The 24,020-nt window shown below is 37.8% G+C and overlaps 1 protein-coding gene and 1 long non-coding RNA gene across 3 annotated transcripts in view; both read left to right on the top strand.

Moving 5' to 3' along the window:
* Positions 1–4,662, top strand: part of ARHGAP18 (Rho GTPase activating protein 18) — a 190,121-nt gene extending 185,459 nt beyond the window's left edge. For both annotated transcript variants that reach the window (XM_034962844.3, XM_008952981.5), the window contains exons 14-15: positions 1,310–1,371; positions 2,834–4,662. In XM_034962844.3, the coding sequence (XP_034818735.1) occupies positions 1,310–1,371; positions 2,834–2,925 (154 nt within the window). In that variant the 3' untranslated portion in view covers positions 2,926–4,662. The remainder of the gene's footprint in view (positions 1–1,309; positions 1,372–2,833) is intronic.
* Positions 4,663–6,043: 1,381 nt separating this feature from the next.
* The window catches only part of LOC103783148 (uncharacterized), an 84,445-nt gene continuing 66,468 nt past the window's right edge, over positions 6,044–24,020 (top strand). The window contains exons 1-3 of the long non-coding RNA XR_010112514.1: positions 6,044–6,063; positions 6,180–6,281; positions 23,249–23,358. This is a non-coding gene — a long non-coding RNA (uncharacterized LOC103783148). The remainder of the gene's footprint in view (positions 6,064–6,179; positions 6,282–23,248; positions 23,359–24,020) is intronic.

The raw sequence follows: 24,020 nt of genomic DNA, 5'->3' as shown, positions 1-24,020 counted from the left end.
TTGTGTTATGTACTAGATTAAAAACAAAAATAATAATGATTAAATTATTTAATTTAAAAGATAAACCTACACTGTAGTTGGAAACAAAGTGGATCAGATGCAGTGCAGCAGGTGGAACATAGCGTGAGGGCCCAGAGAGCCCTGAGTGTCCAGTGTGCCAGGGACACAGGGCAGGGAGAGAAAGGAGGAGAACCAGATGAGCCATTCCATGGGTGGTGAGGAGCGCTGCTGCTGTACCATGCTCTTCCTAATGGCTTGAATACAAGTCAGACCTGATTTTCTCTTCTCAGTTCCAAAGAGTGTGTCTTCAGGGCCTTATCTCAGTGGTCCACTAACCTTGCCATGCTTCAGAATCCACTATAGAGCATTTGAAAAGCAGTTTCTTGGGCTTTATCCTAGACCAGTTAAATCTGAGTTTCTAGAGCTCTCCATCTGAATTTTTAGCAGGTTTCTCAGGTAATTCTTTTACAGAAAGATAATGACATAATTTGCTTCCACTCTGAGGGTCTGTGCTGCCCTCATTTGCACAACTGACAGAAGAGAATGGCTTATTCTTTTTTTTTTCTTTTTGGAGACAGGATCTCATTCTGTCACCCAGGCTGGAGTGCAGTGGCACAATCTCAGCTCACTGCAACATCCATCTCCTGGGCTCAAGCAGTCCTCCCACCTCAGCCTCCCAAGTAGCTAGGATCACAGGCACTCACTACCATGCACGGCTAAATTTTTTGCATTTTGGGTAGAAATGGGGTTTTGCCATGTTGCCCAGACTGGGCTCAAGCGATCTACCTGCTTTGGCCTCCCAAAGTGCTGGGATTACAGGCATGAGCCTTCACACCCAGTCAGAAGCATGTCTTATTCTTCACATGCATCTTGCACACTACTGGAGTTGTCAGCACAGCAAACCCATGATAAATACTTATTGAAGAAGCGTAATGTGAAAACTAAGGTGGAAACATTTAATAGTTTTATGAGGACCATTTTGGCTTGTATACAAAGTGGATAATCATATTAATAATTTCATTGGCAGCTGAAATGTTACATTAACTTTTGAATTTTACAAATTTAGATACTGGTTTACTATTTTGCCTTCAGATGTATAATTCCATTTGTTTATTTTAATTTACAGGTGTGATACTTTTATTACCTATTGGGTACATTTAACAGATGGGAAAATACAAACGTGTAGATAATTACAGTGTGTCTAAGTTATGAATTTTCCATACCAGCCAGAATTCCCCAAGCACATTAAAGTGATTTACTTGCAAGCTGTTTGATGATACAACTAATCGGTTTGTTTTGTCCCTCATAGTGGGGTTGCCCAGACTCTCAAGAAAGGAGAAGTTTTTTTGTATGAAATTGGAGGAAATATTGGTAAGCACTTTTTTTCTCTTTGCATTTTATATGCTGTTTTGATATTGCCAGTGGTTATTATTTCTGTCTTTGGAGGAAGAACAGGAAATTAGAAGTAAAATATACCATGCTTTAGATAAGTTGCTGAATATTGTAGATTTCTTTAATGGTTTGACCTTTCTCTTCAGGCTCTGTTTGAGCGCCTGTACAAATGCCTGTCTATGTTCAATTTCAGCAAAGGCAAGTTCCCTATACAGTAAGAATAACTCCTGGAATGGTTAATGATGCAAGTTTTTCAAAACTCTCTTCTTTTTAATATACTCATGTCACATAGTAAAGGAAGTAGTTGAGCTTATATAAGGCTAAGATAACACTTTATTATAGTACAGTATTAGATATTTTTAGTAAAAGCAGATTTACTTTTGCCATAGTTGATTTCCTGCTAAATTTTATACACATGCACACACACTCAAATTCACATTAGTAATTTAAAAAATGGAATGAATTAATTTTGACCATGTTTTATATTTTACCCTTTTGTAATTATCAGTGAGTCTTAACCATCTCTTTTTAAAAATTTAAAATAATCTTTTTTTCTTTTTTGACTCTTGGAAATGGTAAGGGTAAAATTATTAAGAAATAAATGAAATCATGTTAAGTTCAAAATAGTAATTAAAAATAATTTTGCAATAAATTTTGTAGGATGTTTTTGTGGGAATTAAAAATGTTAGTAAATATTAAAAGTTAAATATAGGAATGTGAAGGTTTATTCTTAAATAGGCCATGACACTAGAAACCTGGAATTGTTAACTCTATTAGTAAAGGTTATTTAAATATTAATAGATTTGATTTCTTATTTTCCTTTTAGATCTTGGGAATTAAGTGTAGTTTCTTAGGTGGATTCAAAACCATTGCCCCTCCTAATAAGATGATTAAGCTTTTAAGGAACTATTTAAAAGCCTATCATACAAAGTATTTTCAGCTTCCTAAATTAATTTGAAACCTATTCATTTGGAGAAAGACTACCAAATTTATTTTTCCAATTGTTGGCCAATTCTTACAATATTTTGAGAAACGGGAAAGAATGAGAAGTTTTTTTTATTATTATTATTTGTTTTGTTTTGGAGACAGTGTCTGCCTCTGTCACCCAGGCTGAAATGCAGTGGCGCAATCTCAGCTCACTGCAACCTCCACCTCCTGAGCTCAAGCCATCCTCCCACCTCAGCCCCCTGAGTAGCTGGGACTACAGGTGCAAGCCACCATGCCTAGCTAATTTTTGTATTTTTTGTAGAGACGGGGTTTCATTATGTTGCCCAGGCTGGCCTCAAACTCCTGATCTCAACCAGTCTGCCCACCTCGGCCTCCCAAAGTAGAATAAGTATTTTGAAGTCCAAGACTTAAGAGTTAAATAATTAAGCTTAAGTTTAAAATTGCTTACCAATCTACCTGCTGTATTAAACTGACACAACATCTATTTTAACAGGGGAACGCTGCCTTGATGATGACACTTACATGAAGGATTTATATCAGCTTAACCCAAATGCTGAGTGGGTTATAAAGTCAAAGCCATTGTAGAAGACTTAACAAGCTGCAGATAACCATGTGGACTTCTGTCATAATTCTTGCTGAGTCAAGAGTGTAAATAAAAGAAATGGCAGGACTCATATTATTCAGTTGTACTCAAGTATTTAAAAATGACTCTCTTAAGCCTTAAAAAGTCATAGATTTGTGCTGCTGCCAGAATTATATTAATTATTATTAATGTTATTATTAGAAACAAAATTTCTGGAGTGAGAGTAAAGAGGCTTAATTAGTTTGTGGGCAGTTTTCATATGCTCTGTGAAATGTGTCCAGATGTGACATAGTTTTTTTTTTTAATATGTGAAAATGTCTTCTCTTCCCACTCTTTTCTCCTAAAATCATATATACTGTAATATATGCTCTGTCACCTCTATTACCTCCTCACATCTACCCTTTCCCAGTTAGGTTTGCTTTTTGACCAAAAAGATAACAAATACCAGGTATGGCAAGTTGTGAAGACAGCACATTAAAACATACCTAATTTCACAGTATTCCTGTCACGACAGAATGTTAGTATTCATCTCTTTGAATCATTTGCTCAAATAATAACCTTCCACCTTTTCCTGATGTATCATAGGAAGCGATTTGCATTTTTTTTCAGTTCATCTGACTTATGTTCACAGAACTGTATCAGTGATCAAGAAAATAGGACTGTCAGAAGCTGCCAGTTATTACTGAACCATTAAATACTTATATACTAAGAATAAATAAAATATACCCATGTGAAATAATAATTGGATTATGGATAACAGGAGAGTGAAAGCCAAAGCACTTTCTGTCTACTGTACTCTTCTAAATGGAATTTTAAAAGTCATAGCTGGCTTTACGTGTTGTCGTATTAGCATTATAAATATGCATGATAGTATAATCCAGTAATGGTTGAAGAATGTATTTTACTTAAAGAGGGATTTTTTTTTTAAGTCCTGAATAAGTCTACTGGAAGAATTATTCTTCTGGGTGAAAAAGCTTTTGTTTGTGTTCTTATTTTAAATAATCGGAGTCAATTTCTTAAAATCTTCTCGAAAGTACTATTCCCAGGGATTTTAATGCACAAACCATATTGTGACAAGAGATGAGCCTCTGTACTGTAAATAAGAGAAATGAAGTAGAGAAATGTTAAATATTCTATGAGTTTAGAATATAGTAAATAAAAGGTGATGTAAATGAATGCCGCACAAACGGTGTTCATGATACTTTTAGTAGTACTTTAGGAAAAATAACACATTCTCAGAAGCTCTTGATGTCTCTAATGAAGGGGGGGAATGCTGTTAATGAGAACAGTCATAAATTTTTAGCATATAATTACAAGAACAGCCTGTGGATATGATCACTTAAATAATTTTGTGGTGATTTGTGCCATTGCTTTTTTATTTAAAAGAAAATTTTGTAATTAAATGCCTTTTTCTAAATTATCTTCTCTTGGAATCATTACTTTTAATCCTACGTGTTTATGAGTATTTTTGCTTTTTCTTTATTAATATTGAGAAATGGACTTTTTTGTTATTAAAAGTCACCTCTGTTTTCTATTTTCTTTGTAATTTTTAAAGTAGGAAGATGTCAGAGATGTAAATATGTTTTCGTCTTTAGTTTTTTTTCCTTTTACAAATTTTTATTCTTTAGGATTTTCAAAATACAGTTTAGTCTGTTTCTTTGACAATATGTATTAATTTCCCAATTAGCAAAATGGTACTTATTAGTGGGTTGAAAACAATTAATAATATAAAAGAAAAATTAAGTGCTTAAAACATTTTAGGAGTATACAACTTCAAAAAAAAAGATAGCAGTGAGGATAATGATTTAAGTAAAAGGTTGTCTGAAGCATATGCCAACTAAATTTCACAACGTTTGCTACCTACCTGAAAAGGAGGGTCAGGAGGGAGACACAACATATTTTTGATCATGAAAAAGTATCTTAATTTTAAAAAAGTGAAAATGCCATTTTATTTTGAATCCCTTTTAGAACTCACGACCCAAGTTCATCAATGTTGAATAATATCACATTTAAATAACCAAAAAATATGGACTTTAAAAAATCTTAAATTTTTTAGAGACAAGGTCTTGCTCTGTTTTCCAGATTGGAGTACAGCAGTGCATTCGCGGCTAACTGCAGCCTCAAGCACTGGGGCTCAAGCAAACCTCCTGCCTCAGCCTCGTGAGTAGCTAGGACCACAGGTGCATGCCACCATGCCTGGCTCTAAAGAGAAAAAAAACTTGATACCATAGAGCCTTGAATATAAATATCCTGATGTTAACCTACTGCTTTTGCTGTGATTTTTTTTCCTTAGTGAGTTTTAAATCTCAGGCTAGATTTTTATTTGTTTTTCTGTGTGTGTATGAGACAAAATAAAAATAAATATATTTGCCTTGAGTTTAAAACATTTGAATTCTTAAAGGAGGACTGGTTGTCCTGGTAACGTTGGTGATGCTCTTTTCTGAAAGAGGCTTCATTAATCTGTTCTCACACTGCTAGGAAGAAATACCTGAGACTGGGTAAGTTATAAAGAGGTTTAATTGACTTACATGGCTGGGGAGGCCTCAGGAAACTTACAATCATGGCAGAAGGGTAAGCAAACATGTCCTTCACATGGTGCCAGGAAGGAGAAGAATGAGAAGCACAGGGTGAAGGGGGGAAAAGCCCCTCACAAAACCATTAGATCTTGTGAGAACTCACAATCACAAGAACAGCATGGGGAACTGCCCCCATGATTCAGTCACTTCCCACAAGATCCCTCCCCCAACATATGGGGATTACAATTCAGATTACAATTCAAGATAAGATTCGGGTGGGGACACAGAGCCAGACTATATCAGAGGTCACTGTAATTCTTTGCACTTACACAATCTTTGCTTAATGCTGCTGTAGGATTCGATGTAAATTCCTTACTAGTACTCTCTGGGAAAGGCAGATTATTTTACCGACTTCAAGGAATTTTTCGTTATTGTCTGTCTTCATTTTCATTAAACTGGTTTGAACTCTCCATCTGATTGTCCTGATTTCTCACCTACTCATCAGTAGGTGGCAGTATTGGTCAGGCATTCCTTTGAATCGAAACTACGGGAAGTTTTTAAAATGAACCCGAGTTCATAGGGAAGTTGCTAAGACTCAGTGCCAGGCATCTGCAAGGCAGCTAGGTAAGAACACTGTGGAGCTCTTGCTTTGATTACCGATTCTGAAATTGTAAATAATTTCAGAGTTTCTATGTTCAATCTGTTTGTCTGCTTTTATCCTTAATCCATTGAATGGGAAGGGCGGTAGAAGAGGACATTTTTCGAAGCTGAAATTAGGCTTTTCACAACGTCCATTTCAAGCAGAAGGATTATGACAAGAAGGAAGGCAGTGAACCGGGAAAGTAAGTGAAGGGATGTCTACGATAAGAAGGCATAATTAACTTTTTTTTTTTTTTTAATATAGTTTAAGTTCTGGGATACATGTGCAGAACGTGCAGGTTTGTTACACAGGTATATATGTGCCATGGTGTTTTGCTGCACCCATTAACCTGTCATATACATTAGGTATTTCTCCTAATGCTATCCCTTCCCTAGCCCCCCAACCTCTGACAGGCGCTGGTGTGTGATGTTCCACTCCCTGTCTCCATGTGTTCTCGTTATTCAATTCCCACTTATGAGTGAGAACATGCGGTGTTTGGTTTTCTGTTCCTGTGTTAGTTTGCTGAGAATGATGGTTTTCAGCTTTATCCATGTCCCTGCAAAGGACATGAACTCATCCTTTTTTATGGCTGCATAGTATTCCATGGTGTATATGTGCCACATTTTCTTTATCCAGTCTATCATTGATGGGCATTTGTGTTGGTTCCAAGTCTTTGCTATTGTGAACAGTGCTGCAGTAAACACACGTGTGCATGTGTCTTTATAGTAGAATGGTTTATAATCCTTTGGGCATATAGCCAGTAATAGGATTGCTGGGTCAAATGGTATTTCTGCTTCCAGATCCTTGAGGAATCACCACACCGTCTTCCACAATGGTTGAACTAATTTACACTCCCACCAACAGTGTAAAGTGTTCCTATTTCTCCACATCCTCTCCAGCATCTGTTGTTCCCTGACTTCTTAACGATCACCATTCTAACTGGTATGAGATGGTATCTCATTGTGGTTTTGATTTGCAATTCTCTAATGACCAGTGATGATGAGCTTTTTTTCATGTTTGTTGGCTGCATAAATGTCTTCTTTTGAGAAGTGTCTGTTCATATCCTTCACCCATTTTTTGATGGGGTTGATTTTTTCTTGTAAATTTGTTTAAGTTCCTTGAAGATTCTGGATGTTAGCCCTTTGTCAGATGGATAGACTGCAAAAATTTTCTCCCATTATGTAGGTTGTCTGTTTACTCTGATGGTAGTTTCTTTTGCTGTGCAGAAGCTCTTTAGTTTAATTAGATCTCATTTGTCAATTTTGGCTTTTATTGCCATTGCTTTTGGTGTTTTAGTCATGAAGTCTTCACCCATGCCTATGTCCTAAATGGTATTGCCTAGGCTTTCCTCTACAGTTTTTATGGTTTTAGATCTTATGTTTAAGTCTTTAATCCATCGAGTTAATTTTTGTATAAGGTGTAAGGTAGGCGTCCAGTTTCAGTTTTCTGCATATGGCTAGCCAGTTTTCCCAACACTTTCCCCATTGCTTGTTTTTGTCAGGTTTGTCAAAGATCAGATGGTTGTAGATGTGTGGCATTATTTCTGATGCCTCTGTTCTGTTTCATTGGTCTATATATCTGTTTTGGTACCGGTACCATGCTGTTTTGGTTACTGTAGACTTGTAGTACAGTTTGAAGTCAGGTAGCATGACGTCTCCAGCTTTGTTCTTTTTGCTTAGGATTGTCTTGGCTATACGTGCTCTTTGTTGGTTTCATATGAAATTTAAAGTAGTTTTTTCTAATTCTGTGAAGAAAGTCAATGATAGCTTGATGGGGATAGCATTGAATCTATAAATTACTTTGGGCAGTATGGCCATTTTCACGATATTGATTCTTCCTATCCGTGAGCATGGGATGTTTTTCCATTTGTTTGTGTCCTCTCTTATTTCTGTGAGCAGTGGTTTGTAGTTGTCCTTGATGAGGTCCTTCATATCCCTTGTAAGTTGTATTCCTAGGTATTTCATTCTGTTTATAGCAATTGTGAATGGGAGTTCACTCATGATTTGGCTCTCTGTTTGTCTATTATTGGTGTATAGGAATGCTTGTGATTTTTGCACACTGATTTTGTATCCTGAGACTTTGTTGAAGTTGCTTATCAGCTTAAGGATATTTTGGGCTGAGATGATGGGGTTTTCTAAATATACAATCATGTCATCTGCAAACAGAGACAATTTGACTTCCTCTCTTCCTATTTAAATACGCTTTATTTCTTTCTCTTGCCTGATTGCCCTGGCCAGAACTTCCAATATTATGTTGAATAGGAGTGGTGAGAGAGGACATCCTTGTCTTATGCTGGTTTTCAAAGGGAATGCTTCCAGCTTTTGCCTATTCAATATGATATTGGCTGTGGGTTTGTCATAAATGGCTCTTATTATTTTGAGATATGTTCCATCAATACCTAGTTTATTGAGAGTTTTTAGCATGAAGTTGTGCTGAATTTTATCAAAGGCCTTTTCTGAATCTATTGTGATAATCATGTGGATTTTGTCATTGGTTCTGTTTATGTGATGGATTATGTTTATTGATTTGTGGTTGTTGAAGCAGACTTGCATCCCAGGGATGAAGCCAACTTGATCGTGGTGGATAAGCTTTTTGATGTGCTGCTGGATTCAGTTTGCCAGTATTTTATTGAGGACTTTCACATCGATGTTCATCAGGGTATTGGCCTGAAATTTTATTCTGTTGTTGTGTCTCTGCCAGGTTTTGGTATTAGGATGATGCTAGTCTCATAAAATGAGTTAGGGAGGAGTCCCTCTTTTTCTATTGTTTGGAATAGTTTCAGAAGGAATAGTACCAGCTCCTCTTTTTAGCTCTTGTAGAATTTGGCTGTGAATCCGTCTGGTACTGAGCTTTTTTTGGTTGGTAGCCTATTAATTACTGTGTCGATTTCAGAACTTGTTATTGGTCTATTCAGGGATTTGACTTCTTTCTGGTTTAGTCTTGGGAGGGTGTATGTGTCCAGGAATTTATCCATTTCTTCTAGATTTTCTAGTTTATTTGCGTGGAGGTGTTTACAGTATTCTCTGATGGTAGTTTGTATTTCTGTGGAATCAGTGGTGATATCCCCTTCATCATTTTTTGTTGTGTCTATTTGATTCTTCTCTTTTTTTCTTTAGTAGTCTAGCTAGTGGTCTATCTATTTTGTTAATCTTTTCCAAAAAAAAAAAAAACAGCTCCTGGATTCATTGATTTTTGAAGGGTTTTTCATGTCTCCATCTCTTTCAGTTCTGCTCTGATCTTAGTTATTTCTTGTCTTCTGCTAGCTTTTGAATTTTGTTTGCTCTTGCTTCTCTAGTTCTTTTAATTGTGATGGTAGGGTGTCGATTTTAGATTTCTCCTGTTTTCTCCGGTGGGCATTTAGTGCTATAAATTTCCCTCTAAACACTGCTTTAGCTGTGTCCCAGAGATTCTGGTATGTTGTGTCATTGTTCTCATTGATTTCAAATAACTTACTTATTTCTGCTTTAATTTCGTTATTTGCCCAGTAGTCATTCAGGAGCAGATTGTTCAGTTTCCATGTAGTTGTGTGGTTTTGAGTGAGTTTCTTAATCCTGAGTTCTAATTTGATTGCACTGTAGTCTGAGATACTATTGGTTATGATTTCAGTTATTTTGCATTTGCTGAGAAGGGTCTTACTTCCAATTATGTGGTCAATTTTGGAATAAGTGCAATGTGGTGCTCAGAAGAATGTATATTCTGTTGATTTAGGGTGGAGAGTTCTGTAGATGTCTATTAGGTCCACTTGGTCCAGAGCTGAGTTCAAGTCCTGAATATCCTTGTTAATTTTCTGTCTCATTGATCTAATATTGACAGTGGGGTGTTAAAGTCTCCCACTATTATTGTGTTAGAGTCTAAGTCTATTGGTAGGTATCTAAGAACTTGCTTTATGAATCTGGGTGGTCCTGTATTGTGTACATATATATTTAGGATAGTTAGCTCTTCTTGTTGAATTGATCCCTTTACCGTTATGTAATGCCCTTCTTTGCATTTATTTAAATCCTCGTTGGTTCGTTTTGTTAGAGACTAGGATTGCAACCCCTACTTTTTTTTTTTTGGCTTTCTATTTGCTTGGTAAATATTCCTCCATCCCTTTATTTTGAGCCTATGTGTGTCTTTGCATGTGCGATGGGTCTCCTGAATACAGCACACTGATGGGTCTTGACTCTTTATCCAATCTGCCAGTCTGTGTCTTTTAATTGGGGAATTTAGCCCGTTTACATTTAAGGTTAATATTGTTATGTATGAATTTGATCCTGTCATTATGATGATAGCTGATTATTCTGTCCATTCATTGATGCAGTTTATTCATAGTGTCAATGGTCATTAAAATTTGGTATGTTTTGCAGTGGCTGGTACCAGTTTTTCCTTTCCATATTCAGGAGCTCTTGTAAGGCAGGCCTGGTGGTGACAAACTCTCTCAGCATTTACTCGTCTGTAAAGGATTTTATTTCTCCTTCGCTTATGAAGCTTAGTTTGGCTGGTTATGAAATTCTGGGTTGAAAATTCTTTCCTTTAATAATGTTGAATATTGGCCCCCACTCTCTTCTGGCTTCTATGTTTTCTGCAGAGAGATCTGCTGTTAGTCTGATGGGCTTCCCTTTGTGGGTAACCCGACCTTTCTCTCTGGCTGCCCTTAACATTTTTTCCTTCATTTCAACCCTGGTGAGTCTGACAATTATGTGTTTTGGGTTGCTCTTCTTGAGGAGTATCTTCGTGGCGTTCTCTGTATTTTCTGAATTTGAATGTTGGCCTGCCTTGCTAGGCTGGGGAAGTTCTGCTGGATAATATCTTGAACTGTTTTCCAACTTGGTTCCATTCTCCCTGTCCCTTTCAGGTATACCAGTCAAATGTAGGTTTGGTCTTTTTGGTCTTTTCACATAGTCCCATATTTCTTAGAGGCTTTGTTTGCTCCTTTTCATTCTTTTTTTCTCTAATCTTGTCTTCACTCTTTATTTCATTAAGTTGATCTTCAATCTCTGATATCCTTTCTTCCACTTGATCGATTCTGCTATTGATACTTGTGTATGCTTCATGAAGTTCTTGTGCTGTGTTTTTCAGCTCCGTCAGGTCATTTATGTTCTTCTTTAAGTTGGTTATTCTAGTTAGCAATTCCTCTAACTTTTTTTCAAGGTTCTTGCTTCCTTGCGTGGGGTTAAGACATGCTCCTTTAGATTGGAGGAGTTTGTGATTACCTACCTTCTGAAGCCTACTTCTGTCAATTCATCAAACTCATTCTCCATCCAGTTTTGTTCCCTTGTTTGTGAGGAGTTGTGATTCTTTGGAGGAGAAGAGGTGTTCTGGTTTTTGGAATTTTCAGCCCTTTTGTGCTGTTTTTTTCTCATCCTCGTGGATTTATCTACCTTTTGTCTTTGATGTTGGTGGCCTTCAGATGGGGTTTTTGTGTGAACGTCCTTTTTGTTGATGTTGATGGTATTCCTTTCTGTTTGTTAGGTTTCCTTCTAACAGTCAGGCCCCTCTGCTGCAGGTCTGCTGCTGTTTTCTGGAGGTCCATTCCAGACCCTGTTTGCCTGGGTATCACCAGAAGAGGCTACAGAACAGCAGAGATTGCTGCCTGTTCCTTCTTCTGGAAGCTTCATCCCAGAGGGGCACCCACCAGATGCCAGCCAGAGCTCTCTTGTATGAGGTGTCTGTCAACCCCTGCTGGGAGGTGTTTCCCAGTCAGGAGGCACAGGAGTCAGGGACCCACTTGAGGAGGCAGTCTGTCCCTTAGCAGAGCTAGAGTGCTGTGCTGGGAGATCCACTGCTCTCTCCAGAGCTGGCAGGCAGGAATGTTTAAGTCTGCTGAAGCTGCATCCACAGCTGCCCCTTCCCCCAGGTGCTCTGTCCCATGGGGGTGGGAGTTTTATAGGGCTACTGCCTTTCTGTCAGAGATGCCCAGCCCAGAGAGGAGGAATCTAGAGAGGCTGGCTGGCTACGGTGGCTTTGCCGAGCTGTGGTCGGCTTCACCCAGTTAGAACTTCCCAGCAGCTTTGTATACACTGTAAGGGGAAAACAGCCTACTCAAGCCTCAGAAATGGCAGACGCCCCTCCTCCCACCAAGCTCGAGCCTCCCAGCTCGACTTCAGACTGCTGTTCTGGCAGCAAGAATTTCAAGCCACTGGATCTTAGCTTGCTGGGCTTTGTGGGGGTGGAATCCACTGAGCTAGACCACTTGGCTCCCTGGCTTCAGCCCCCTTTCCGGGTGAGTGAACGGTTCTGTCTTACTGGCGTTCCAGGCATCACTGGGGTACGAAAAAAAAAAAAAAACTGCAGCTAGCTCGGTGTCTGCCCAAATGGCCACCCGGTTTTGTGCTTGAAACCCAGGGCCCTGGTGGTGTAGGCACCTGAGGGAATCTCTTGGTCTGTGGGTTGTGAAGACCCTGGGAAAAGCATAGTATCTGGGCCGGAATGCACTGTTCCTCACGGCACAGTCCCTCACAGCTTACCTTGGCTAGGGGAGGGAGTTCCCTGACCCCTTACACTTCCTGGGTGAGGCAACGCCTCACCCTGCTTCAGTTCAGCCTCCATGGGCTGTACCACTGTCTAACCAGTCCCAATGAGATGAATAGGGTACCTCAGTTGAAAATGCAGAAATCACCTGCCTTCTATGTCGATCTTGCTGGGAGCTGCAGACAGGAGCTGTTCCTATTTGGCCATCTTGCCAGCCACTGTGAACTCTGACTTTTTAGTGTATATGTGTTCATTCAACAAATATTTATTGGGCACCTACATATATGCCAGACATGTTCTACCCTTGAGATGCATCAGTGAACAAAGTAACAAAAAGCCCTTACATTCTAGTGGAGGGAGACTGATAATGAAATATTAATGAGCAAATAAAATTCTATAGCATATTGAAAGGTGGTAAGTACAATGGAGACAAAAAAGATGAGCAGAGAAAGGACAAGGTGTGGAGGGATAGGGTCATTGCAGCATTCCACAAGAAGTCTCATTGAATAATTAACAACTAAGCAAAGACTGGAAGCAAGTCTTCAAGGAACTTGCTATGTAGATACCTGGAAGAATATTCTATGCAAAGAAAACAACTAGAACAAAGGTGCAAAGCAGATATGTGCCTGTTACCAAAGGTTGTGTGGCTGGAGTGGACTCAGGGCCGGTGATAGTAACAGGGCAGGGCAGAGAAGTAACACCATGATGGGGAATGAGATCATGGAGGGCTTTGTGTTAGGGCAATTATTGTTCAAATCTGGACATTTCTGAGAGTGAAACAGGGCACTGTTGGTGAGGGCAGTAACTGTGGAGTGATAAGTACCCAGATTCTAGATACATTTTTGAAGGTAGAGCCTATAGGATTTTTTCTGATACGAGAGGATTTTTAATCAAGGATAACCATAAGACTTTTGACTTGAGCCATTGCAAGGATGGATTTTCCAACAAGAGAAATAGGGAAGTGGAGGTAAATCAGGTACTGTTAGCAGGGATTCAGGAGTTCAGTCATGGATGTATGGAGTTTGAAGTGCCTGTTAGATATCCAAGTGGCAATATTTTGTAGGCAGTTACATGAGCAGGCATTAAGGAGAGAAGTCTGGGCTGGATTCATCAGCATGCATATGGACTTTTAAACCATGACCTTGCATGAGATCACCAACGGAGTGAGTCTGGGTATAATAAATAAAGTTACCGAGAACTCGGTCCTGGAGCTACCCAACATTAGTGGTTAGAAAAGAAAGAACTAGCAAAGACGTTGAAAATAAGTAACCTTATAGATAACTGAGAGACAGTGGTGTCCCAGAAGCCAACTGCAGGGGGCGTGATTGTAGTATCAGATACTACTTATAGTTCAAATGAGTTAAAGGGCAGAAGTTAACCACTGGCTTTACCTATGTGGAGGTCTTAGTAGACCTTAGTAGACTTACCAGTTTTGGTAAAGTGATAAGGATGCTTATAGCGGGGTTAAGAGAGTGAGAATTGGGGACTGTGAGTATGGACAGCACTTATAAGGAGCTCTCCTACACACAAGGGAGCAAATAAGGCACTAGCAGAAGAAAGTTGGAAGTGCTTTACATAGGGCCTTTGATGCTGGGCAAAAGAGTTTTTTTAATTTTAAGCATTTTTTTTCAAATTTAAGTAATATTTTGAGAAGAGATGATATGGATACTGGAGCCAGACTACCTGGGTTAACGAATGTGATCTTGGACAAGTTACTTACCTGTGCCTCATTTTATACTTTGGATAAAGATAATAATAGGAATATTCTTAGCAGCTTACTAGAATTAACCATACAAAGGGCTCAGCAGCATACTTGCCTGATGGGATTTGATAAATGTATTTTTATTATTTGTTATTATGCTCAATATTATCAGAGCTGTACCTTAATAAGTTTAAAATATATTATTCTAGGCCCAGTGCAGTGGCTTACGCCTTTAATCCCAGCACTTTGGGAGGCCAAGGTGGGCGGATCACAAGGTCAGGAGATCAAGACCATCCTGGCCAACATGGTGAAACCCCGTCTCTACTAAAAATACAAAAAGTAGCTGAGTGTGGTGGTGTGTACCTGTAATCCCAGCCACTCAGGGGGCTGAGGCAGGAGAATTGCTTGAACCAGGGAGTTGGAGGTTGCAGTGAGCTGAGATGGCACCAGTGCACTCTAGCCTGGCAACAGAGTGAGACTCCGTCTAAAAAAAAAAAAAAAAAAAAAAAATATATATATATATATATACATATATATAAAATTCTGCCATATTCTATTTTTCTCATCAATACAGAGAAAAGATGTAACAGACCTATCAGTAATAGATCCCAATAAACATGAGAGAATGGGGGAAGGGTGGGCAGCACCTATATTTAGAAATAACCAGCCCTCCCTTGAAGGGTAATTCTGATAGCATCCCCCATGAACATTCCTTTCCCCAAGTTAGGAGTCATTTACTGGATATTTATGGAATGTCCCTCTTGATCTCATTTGGAGTTCTGGTTCCAGTGCCGCACTATCTCACCTGGAAATCAGTGCTAGTAACTCTTCCTTGGAGTATCGGTGCCACCGTAGGGCATAGAAATAATTTTGTGAGAACATCTTTTTTCTACTTCTGTGAGCTCAGCTCAACTTTGAATATTATTTGTTTCATTTAAGTTAAATAAATTGGCATAAAGACAGAGTTCTCTCCCTGCATTTCAGACCAGAAGGTCTAGGAAGAAAAACTCTTATCCAGTTCATTTTCTGTCTTGATACATTGTTCACTCTTGGGACAATCCTGGGCTCTTTCAGTTGGCGTTAGCTGCTCCTGCTGGCAGAAGTTCCAATTCCTTGCCCTGGTGTTTCTGGGTCTGTGATCTCTCAAATGTTGTATTTAATACATATTAAATGGCAATAATAATTTCCCTCCCATTTCACTTGGCCTCATATCTTGGAATCTGGACTTGGCATCTAGCTTCTCTTTTTCACCTGTGTCCTAAAGTTGTGTATGCAGTCAGTTGGCTCTGGTAGAAAGGATTCTAGATGAAACATTAGAACCCCCTCCTTCCATACAAGCATTTCTTCAAGTCCTTAAGGTTTCTTGGAAGAGTTTCATGAGTTATTTTCACATGTAGCTGCATACTGTATAGAGAAATAGATTGGTTGCAAGAAAAACTGCTTCTATGGTACTTCCAACTTAGTCAAGAAACACTGGCTTTGTCACAAGCAAGCTTTTTATCTTGAGATTGCAAGTCTTGATTTCTCAACTGAAGGAGCTCAGATAAGCTTCAGAGAAAGCAGCTCCACTCTGTGCTATCTTTACTCCTCTTTTGATGTTCTCCTCTCACTGCACCTGGGTAGCTCAGCGCTGCCTCTTGTTGCATCTCCTGTAACCTTTACAAAATAACAGCTTTCATGTAATCTCTGCTGCAAGTCACCTTCCCCTCCAGCAAGGGCCAAAGTGAACAAGGAATTTCCCCTGGAGGGAAGTTCGTAAGGAGAGTCACAGACAGTGGCCCAATTCTGAGCAGTCGATCAGTTACATTTTTCACCTGAGTGTAGCTTTGTTACAATCACAAAAAGGGAGTGATTTAATCTTTACTTGTGCCTTCACAACTCTCATTTCAATGGGGAAAATCTTGGGGTGTCTTAGCTTTGGTTGCTTGTATCACCCAGTTTGTATTGTTGACTAAACAAATATTAGATGTTTAAAGAATTAAAATTTATTTAGAGTCTTATTGAGGATTATATTTTGGAAAAATTGTCTAGAGATACGTTTTGTTAGACTGTTTTAATGCAGCTTAAATTATAGTTTTTATGTAGGGAGTGAAGATCCAGCATGTATAAAATTATATTAAAATTTGGGCCTAAGAGTATATTTGGTTATAGTTTGTGGGGGCATAATTGTTGATTTTGGCAGGCATGATTTTATGTGTAAGAACAGGTAAGGACCAAGTTCATTTATTTTTTAAGGAATGTAATGTCTTAGGCAAGAGATGTGGGGAGCTGTGTGCCCTATCTTGTTTATGTCTTTAAGGCATTATTTTGGAGATCCATACTTAGTAACAGAATCAGGGAGACTAAAATTATGTTGGCAAGTAAACATGACTTCTTATATTTGTTACTTTTTTGTCAAATATTTGGCAAAAACAAAAGGAGTTTTACTGAGAACATGAAGAATTAAGTAAGAGATTGTGCATCTCCACTTGTCAAAGAATCCTGAAACATGTTCTAGGACATGCTTCATTCATCCTCATGCTAATTATGATATTAAGAAGAGGGAAGGAGCCGGGCATGGTGGCTCATGCCTATAATCTCAGCACTTTGGAAGGCTGAGGTGGGTAGATCGCCGGAGGTCAGGAGTTCAAGACCAACCTGGCCAATATGGTGAAACCCCATCTCTACTAAAAATACAAAAATTAGCTGGGCATAGTGGTGTGCACCTGTAATCCCAGCTACTTGGGAGGCTGAGGCAGGAGAATTGCTTGAACCTGGGAGGCGGAAGTTGCAGTGAGCCAAGACTGCACCATTGCACTCCAGTCTGGGTGACAAGAGTGAAACTTCGTCTCAAAAAAAATTAAAAATACAAAAAAAAAAAAAAAAGGAATTAAGATTCTTCATTCTTAAGAAACTGTTAGGTGTAACTAGATAATACATCAAAGTATACCGAGTTCATTAGACAATGTTATTTTGATAAGGAATACTCTAAATTTTCTGAAAGAAAAATGGCTATCCATTCGTTTTTCTTAGCATTTTAGTGCTTGCTATGTGCTATACCACAAGTTAGGTTGCGATGATGTAAAAATCAATTGTATGTGCATTTCCACAAGGAGATTGGATTTAGATTTGTGAATAGGATTAATGGGGAATGTATCCCTAGCAAATGGGCTTTGATTTGAGGGAAGCAGAATATGGGTACAACTGATTGTATGGGTAAAATGTAATGGGAAGATAGAGAAAGGACACTGTTAGTTGGGTAATTGTTAATGGAGATAGTGGTACTTAAGCTGGAAGTGCAGTTAGAATATTGAAGACTAGATCAGGTCAGAAATGATGAGGCTCAGAATTAGGGTTGTGGCAGTGAAAAGTGAGAACGGGGCAGACAGATGTTGCAGAATGAGGTCAAAAGGATTTGATGATTCCATTGGATGCAGAGAAGTGAGGGAGCGGAGTTTAAAGACCTTTAGAAGATGATGGTGCTTTTCACTGACTCCCAGAACTGGGAGAAGTACTGATTTGAAATGAAGGGATTGGGGCAAGAGAGGGGGAAGTATTATGGGTGTGAAAGGAGAGAAGATGAGGATATGTTGAGCTTACAGTGTTGAAGAAGCTGAACAGTTAGAACTGAGACATCTTTTAGGTAAGATTTCTTTGAAAATGTATATTTAGAAAATACTTTGCATGGTGGTGATATTTAAAGCCATAGAAGCAAAACAAATGGTCCATTGAGAGCGAAGGGCCAAGAGAGGGCTAAGAACAACTTTGAGGAATGCCTTTCTCCACTTACAGGATGCATAAAGGGAGAGATACCTTAGAAGGAACAGTTCAAACCATAGTAGTAGTGTCAGAAGAGTAAAAATCACAGATGTCAGGGTTGACGACAGGTTTAACAAAAAGGAAATGATCAGCTATGTCAAATAATTGAGAGAAGTGAACCAGATGAAAGTTAAGTAGAAACCACTGGAGCTCAAGTCTACAAGTTCAGGGCTGACCTAGAGAGCAGGTCTAGAGTATTTTGGAGTGATGGGAACAGATGCCTATTGCCATAAGCCAACATGTAAATAGGAATTGGGGACTATGAATTTAGTTGGGATTGTTGGGGGAAAAGGCAGAGGAATAAGGTTTATCAAGGCTTTTTTTCCCCAGTTGGATATTTTGCAGAGGGAAACTTGATCATAAAATAGTTTTCACATCTAATTTCTAATATCTGAACTATCTGTATTTCTATTTTTAGTTAATTCAAGAGCTTCTTGGTTCCTCTTATCTAAAATATTACTCACAATGATTAACTTTTGAAGAAAACTGACTGTGCTAAAGTATCTGAAAGATCACTCAGAGTAACTTCTGAAGAAAATTGGGTTAAAGGTGAAAAAGCCTCCTTCTCCAAGAATTTTGCCAGTCCTTAAGGAAGACCATTAATTTAAATTTTCTTTTTATGATTTTTACCTTGAAGAAACTTTTCCACGTTTAAATCAAATGATTTTAAATTAAGCGTGTTTGGGAGCTGGTGTTAAAGAAGGGCTGATAACTCTGAGACACTAAAGCTTGTTCCATATTAGCAGCTTTTTTGAAAATATCCTTGGTTGGGAGCTGCTACCCTGATTCTCACTCTAAATATAATAAGAGTTTTGCTCTGCCTACTATAATTTATATAGCAAAACCCAAGGAACATATACTAGATGCATTGAAAAATATGATGCCCTGTAAAACAAGACTTAGGACAAGTGTTACAGAAGGCTTTGATTCCAAATCCTAATTATTGGATGGCAAACAATACACCGAGTACACTATAATAATGTTCTTCAAAGTTTTCCACTTACATGTCCCCTAAAGTGATTATTACAAGGATGTATTATCTTGAATATTTTTTCATTAAAATCTAACATTTTTCATCCTAAGTTTAAATAATTGCAAAGGACATTCTAATACTTTAAATTATTTCAAGAATAACATCAATACCATAGTGATTTGATACCCTGTTGTCTGTTTTAAAAAATGCTTGGAAGCTCATCATTAATAGCAAGAACTTCTACGTTTTTTCCCCTTGAACTCCTATTTTTATTAGACTTTCTTCCTTAGAAGTTTATCCTAAAGTAATGTATTCAATGATACAAAGCAATTGTGTTTCTCTACAGCAAAATAAGTATATATGTTGAAGTTATTGTTGATGAAACAAAAATATATCACATATTTTGATAAAGCTAATAAAACATTTAAGTTTTATTGAAAATTAGGTTCTGAGAAAGGGTTTCAATTTTTTAAAAATTTAGTTATCACTGGATAGATGTTATTCCTAATAAATTCAGCATCAATTTAGTCCTCTTTCTCAATTATATATGTGTAGACACCAAGAAACTTTTTCACAATCAAATGTAAATTGCAATTATTTTAGTGATACTCAGAGATACTCAGTTTTTTGAATTTTTAAAAAGTTCATTATATGCCAAAAAAAAAACATAGATCTCTGTCTCAAAATTATTAGGTCCTTCTTTGTATTTTTTGAAACAATCTAACTTATATAAGGATTTATTACCCAGCTGTTACAATCATTCATTTTTTAATTTCTGAGAAGTATGCCAGAAAATGATTACTGGCTTGATGAGGAGAAAAATCTGTAAAGCTCTTGTTGCATATATTGTCAAATTGCTTTTTAGGAAAGTCATACTAATTTATACTTCCATCAATGACAGTTGAGTGATAATCTCAATGTCTTCTCACCATCATTTTCTTTAATATTCATTAATTTCATGCGTGAAGAAATGACATTTTGCTGTTTTAATTTGCATTTCATGGATAACTAATGAGGCTAATAATGTCTCATATGTTTGTTAGTGAATTCATAAAACCAGGAGAGATATCTTTTTATATTATTTGTTTCTCTGTTACAGTACTAGTTATATATACTCTATAACAAATATATAAACTGTATATTTAGGACCCTTAGATTTATCATATTTGCACATTGAATGAGTATATATAATAGAGAATAGAAATGTTATAGAAGAGCACCTGGCCTGCAGTAAATAATGTATAAGTCAACCAAACTCAGCAGCATTGTTATTACAATGATAAATATTTCTTCCAATTTGACTTTAAATGTTTTTATTTTAACATAATGCTGCCTTTTTTGCCTTGGTGTTCCAGAGTTCTTCTGAGCTGAGAGATTATTATTCAATAAAGAAGGTGTTATGAACTGTTTTTATTTCCCCAATATTCATTTGTTAATTTGGAGATGGGGGCTTTGGGAGATAATTAGGGTTAGGTGAGGTTATAAGGGTGGGTCTCTTAGGAGTAGTGGCTTTTTAATATGCAAGATTTCATCACGAATTAGTGGCCTTATGATGGGAAGAAAGAGAGATCTCCCTTCTTCTTAATGTGTATGCATCAAGGAGGAAAGGTAAAGTAAGAAGGCAGCTGTCTGCAAGCCAGGGAAAGAGTCCTCACCAGGAACTGAATTATCCAGCACCTTTATCTCATGCTTCCTAGTCTCCACAACTGTGAGGATCAATTTCTGTTGTTTAAATCATCCATTTGGCATTCTGTTATGGTAGCCTGAGATGATTACTATAGAAGGCTTCCTTAGAAATTATGAACTATTTGTCCTTGGAAAGTTGGTATAGTTACAAATAATGTTGATCCTCATCCTCTCCTTGAACATGTTGATTTATGCATAGGAATTACTAGGCAAATAGAATTTTCTTTTAGCCATTTTTAACTTGAGATTTCGTATCAGTTTTTTTTCCCAAGAAGTTAAATGATATTTAAAAATGGTCTATTTATGTCAAAATATATACACATAAACTTTTTTTGATTCAAGTTTGTTTTATTTATTTTTTTGTTTCTGTTTTTTTGATTTGTTTTTTTTTTAATTTTATTTTATTATTATTATACTTTAAGTTTTAGGGTACATGTGCACAATGTGCAGGTTTGTTACATATGTATACATGTGCCATGTTGGTGTGCTGCACCCATTAACTCGTCATTTAGCATTAGGTATATCTCCTAATGCTATCCCTCCCCCCTCCCCCGACCCCACAACAGTCCCCAGAGTGTGATGTTCCCCTTCCTGTGTCCATGTGTTCTCATTGTTCAATTCCCACCTATGAGTGAGAACATGCGGTGTTTGGTTTTTTGTCCTTGCGATAGTTTGCTGAGAATGATGGTTTCCAGTTTCATCCATGTCCCTACAAAGGACATGAACTCTTCATTTTTTATGGCTGCATAGTATTCCATGGTGTATATGTGACACATTTGCTTAATCCAGTCTATCGTTGTTGGACATTTGGGTTGGTTCCAAGTCTTTGCTGTTGTGAATAGTGCCACAATAAACATATGTGTGCATGTGTCTTTATAGCAGCATGATTTATAATCCTTTGGGTATATACCCAGTAATGGGATGGCTGGGTCAAATGGTATTTCTAGTTCTAGATCCCTGAGGAATTGCCACACTGACTTCCACAATGGTTGAACTAGTTTACAGTCCCGCCAACAGTGTAAAAGTGTTCCTATTTCTCCACATCCTCTCCAGCACCTGTTGTTTCCTGACTTTTTAATGATCGCCATTTTAACTGGTGTGAGATGGTATCTCATTGTGGTTTTGATTTGCATTTCTCTGATGGCCAGTGATGATGAGCATTTTTTCATGTGTCTTTTGGCTGCATAAATGTCTTCTTTTGAGAAGTGTCTGTTCATATCCTTTGTCCACTTTTTGATGGGGTTGTTTGTTTTTTTCTTGTAAATTTGTTTGAGTTCATTGTAGATTCTGGATATTAGCCCTTTGTCAGATGAGTAGGTTGCAAAAATTTTCTCCCATTTTCTAGGTTGCCTGTTCACTCTGCTGATAGTTTCTTTTGCTGTGCAGAAGCTCTTTAGTTTAATTAGATCCCATTTGTCAATTTTGGCTTTTGTTGCCATTGCTTTTGGTGTTTTAGACATGAAGTCCTTACCCATGCCTATGTCCTGAATGGTATTGCCTAGGTTTTCTTCTAGGGTTTTTATGGTTTTAGGTCTAAGATTTAAGTCTTTAACCATCTTGAATTAATTTTTGTGTAAGGTATAAGGAAGGGATCCAGTTTCAGCTTTCTCCATATGGCCAGCCAGTTTTCCCAGCACCATTTATTAAATAGGGAATCCTTTCCCCATCTCTTGTTTTTGTCAGGTTTGTCAAAGATCAGATGGTTATAGATATGTGGCATTATTTCTGAGAGCTCTGTTCTGTTCCATTGATCTATATCTCTGTTTTGGTACCAGTACCATGCTGTTTTGGTTACTGTAGCCTTGTAGTATAGTTTGAAGTCAGGTAGCGTGATGCCTCCAGCTTTGTTCTTTTGGCTTAGGATTGACTTGGCGATGCGGGCTCTTTTTTGGTTTCATATGAACTTTAAAGTAGTTTTTAACAATTCTGTGAGGAAGGTCATTGGTAGCTTGATGGGGGTGGCGTTGAATTTATAAATTACCTTGGGCAGTATGGCCATTTTCACGATATTGATTCTTCCTACCCATGGGCATGGAATGTTCTTCCATTTGTTTGTATCCTCTTTTATTTCATTGAGCAGTGGTTTGTAGTTCTCCTTGAAGAGGTCCTTCACATCCCTTGTAAGTTGGATTCCTAGGTATTTTATTCTCTTTGAAGCAATTGTATACACATAAACTTATGGACACATGAGTGATGGTCAAATTTCAATCACTAATGTGGCATGAGCACTGACCCACCAGAATGGCCGTGGTAATTCACCACAGAGCAGTATTGCATCATCCTGAGTGAGAGTGAAAAAGCATTTAGGTAGAGGGAAACTGATAGATGTGTTTGAGATTTTAAAATTATTTCTCAAACTTTTACACCAAAATATATCCTGGTACATGTGCAACTTCTATGGCTCTGTCAGACTCATTTAGTAGGAAACTACCCACAGAAGAAAATAAGGAAAATGAATTCTGTAGATAGAGAAAAGTAATGACTAAGATTTTAAATGTTATGACTAAGATACATGTTTAGTGGATAAAAATTAATAAAAATAAGAAACTTTCCTTCCTAGGGCAGCATAAGATCATTTCAGAATGAAGATGCTTTGGGATCTGACTTCGGACTGTAAGAATGATCACACTCTGAATGGGTGCAAAGGTAGCAGATGACCTTCAAAGGATGGTAAGTACAAAGCCATGGATTTGGGAGAAACACAAAATTTCAAACACGAAATGTGTTACCCTGAGTCTGAACCTAGAAGAGAAGCTTGGTGGATAACATATAAATTGTTACATAAAGACAAAGACTCAGTGACCTGTTGTGGACAAAAAGAAAACTGAGCATCTAGGCTTATTTAAAAAGATGCTAAAAACCAGCAGAGACTGTGCTGTATAGAGCTATGGTAAAGCAACTCATACGTATCCCATCTGGATACAATAAATGAGATAATTTACACAAAATACTTTGTAAATTGTACCCATCATTTGTGAATGTTAGTTATGATGACAGCAGTGGCCCTGATGCTGTTGTAATAGAACCAGAGCAAGAGTAGGGCTGACAGTGGTGGCCTGAGGGATGCTGTCAACTGGAAAAGATGCTGCTGCTTCAGCTGGAAAATCTGAAATCATTGCAAACCATGGAATTGTGTAAATTTTTGAATTAGTGAACACGAGGTGAACATTAAGAGTTAAAGTAGATAATGCATTCAGGAATGAGATGGTTGGCACCTTGAGAACAGGGTCTTTTTTTTTCTCATCAGGTGTCTCCAATGTTTAAAAGCCAGTAATTCGCACATAATAGGTGCTCAGTGGATATTTGTGGCTAATACACTCCTAGAACTTACC

Source organism: Pan paniscus, chromosome 5 (genome assembly GCF_029289425.2).
Source record: "Pan paniscus chromosome 5, NHGRI_mPanPan1-v2.0_pri, whole genome shotgun sequence".
Classification (NCBI taxonomy): Eukaryota; Metazoa; Chordata; class Mammalia; order Primates; family Hominidae; genus Pan; species Pan paniscus.
Note: the sequence above shows the minus strand (reverse complement) of the source record. Positions and strands in the feature narration are given on the sequence as shown.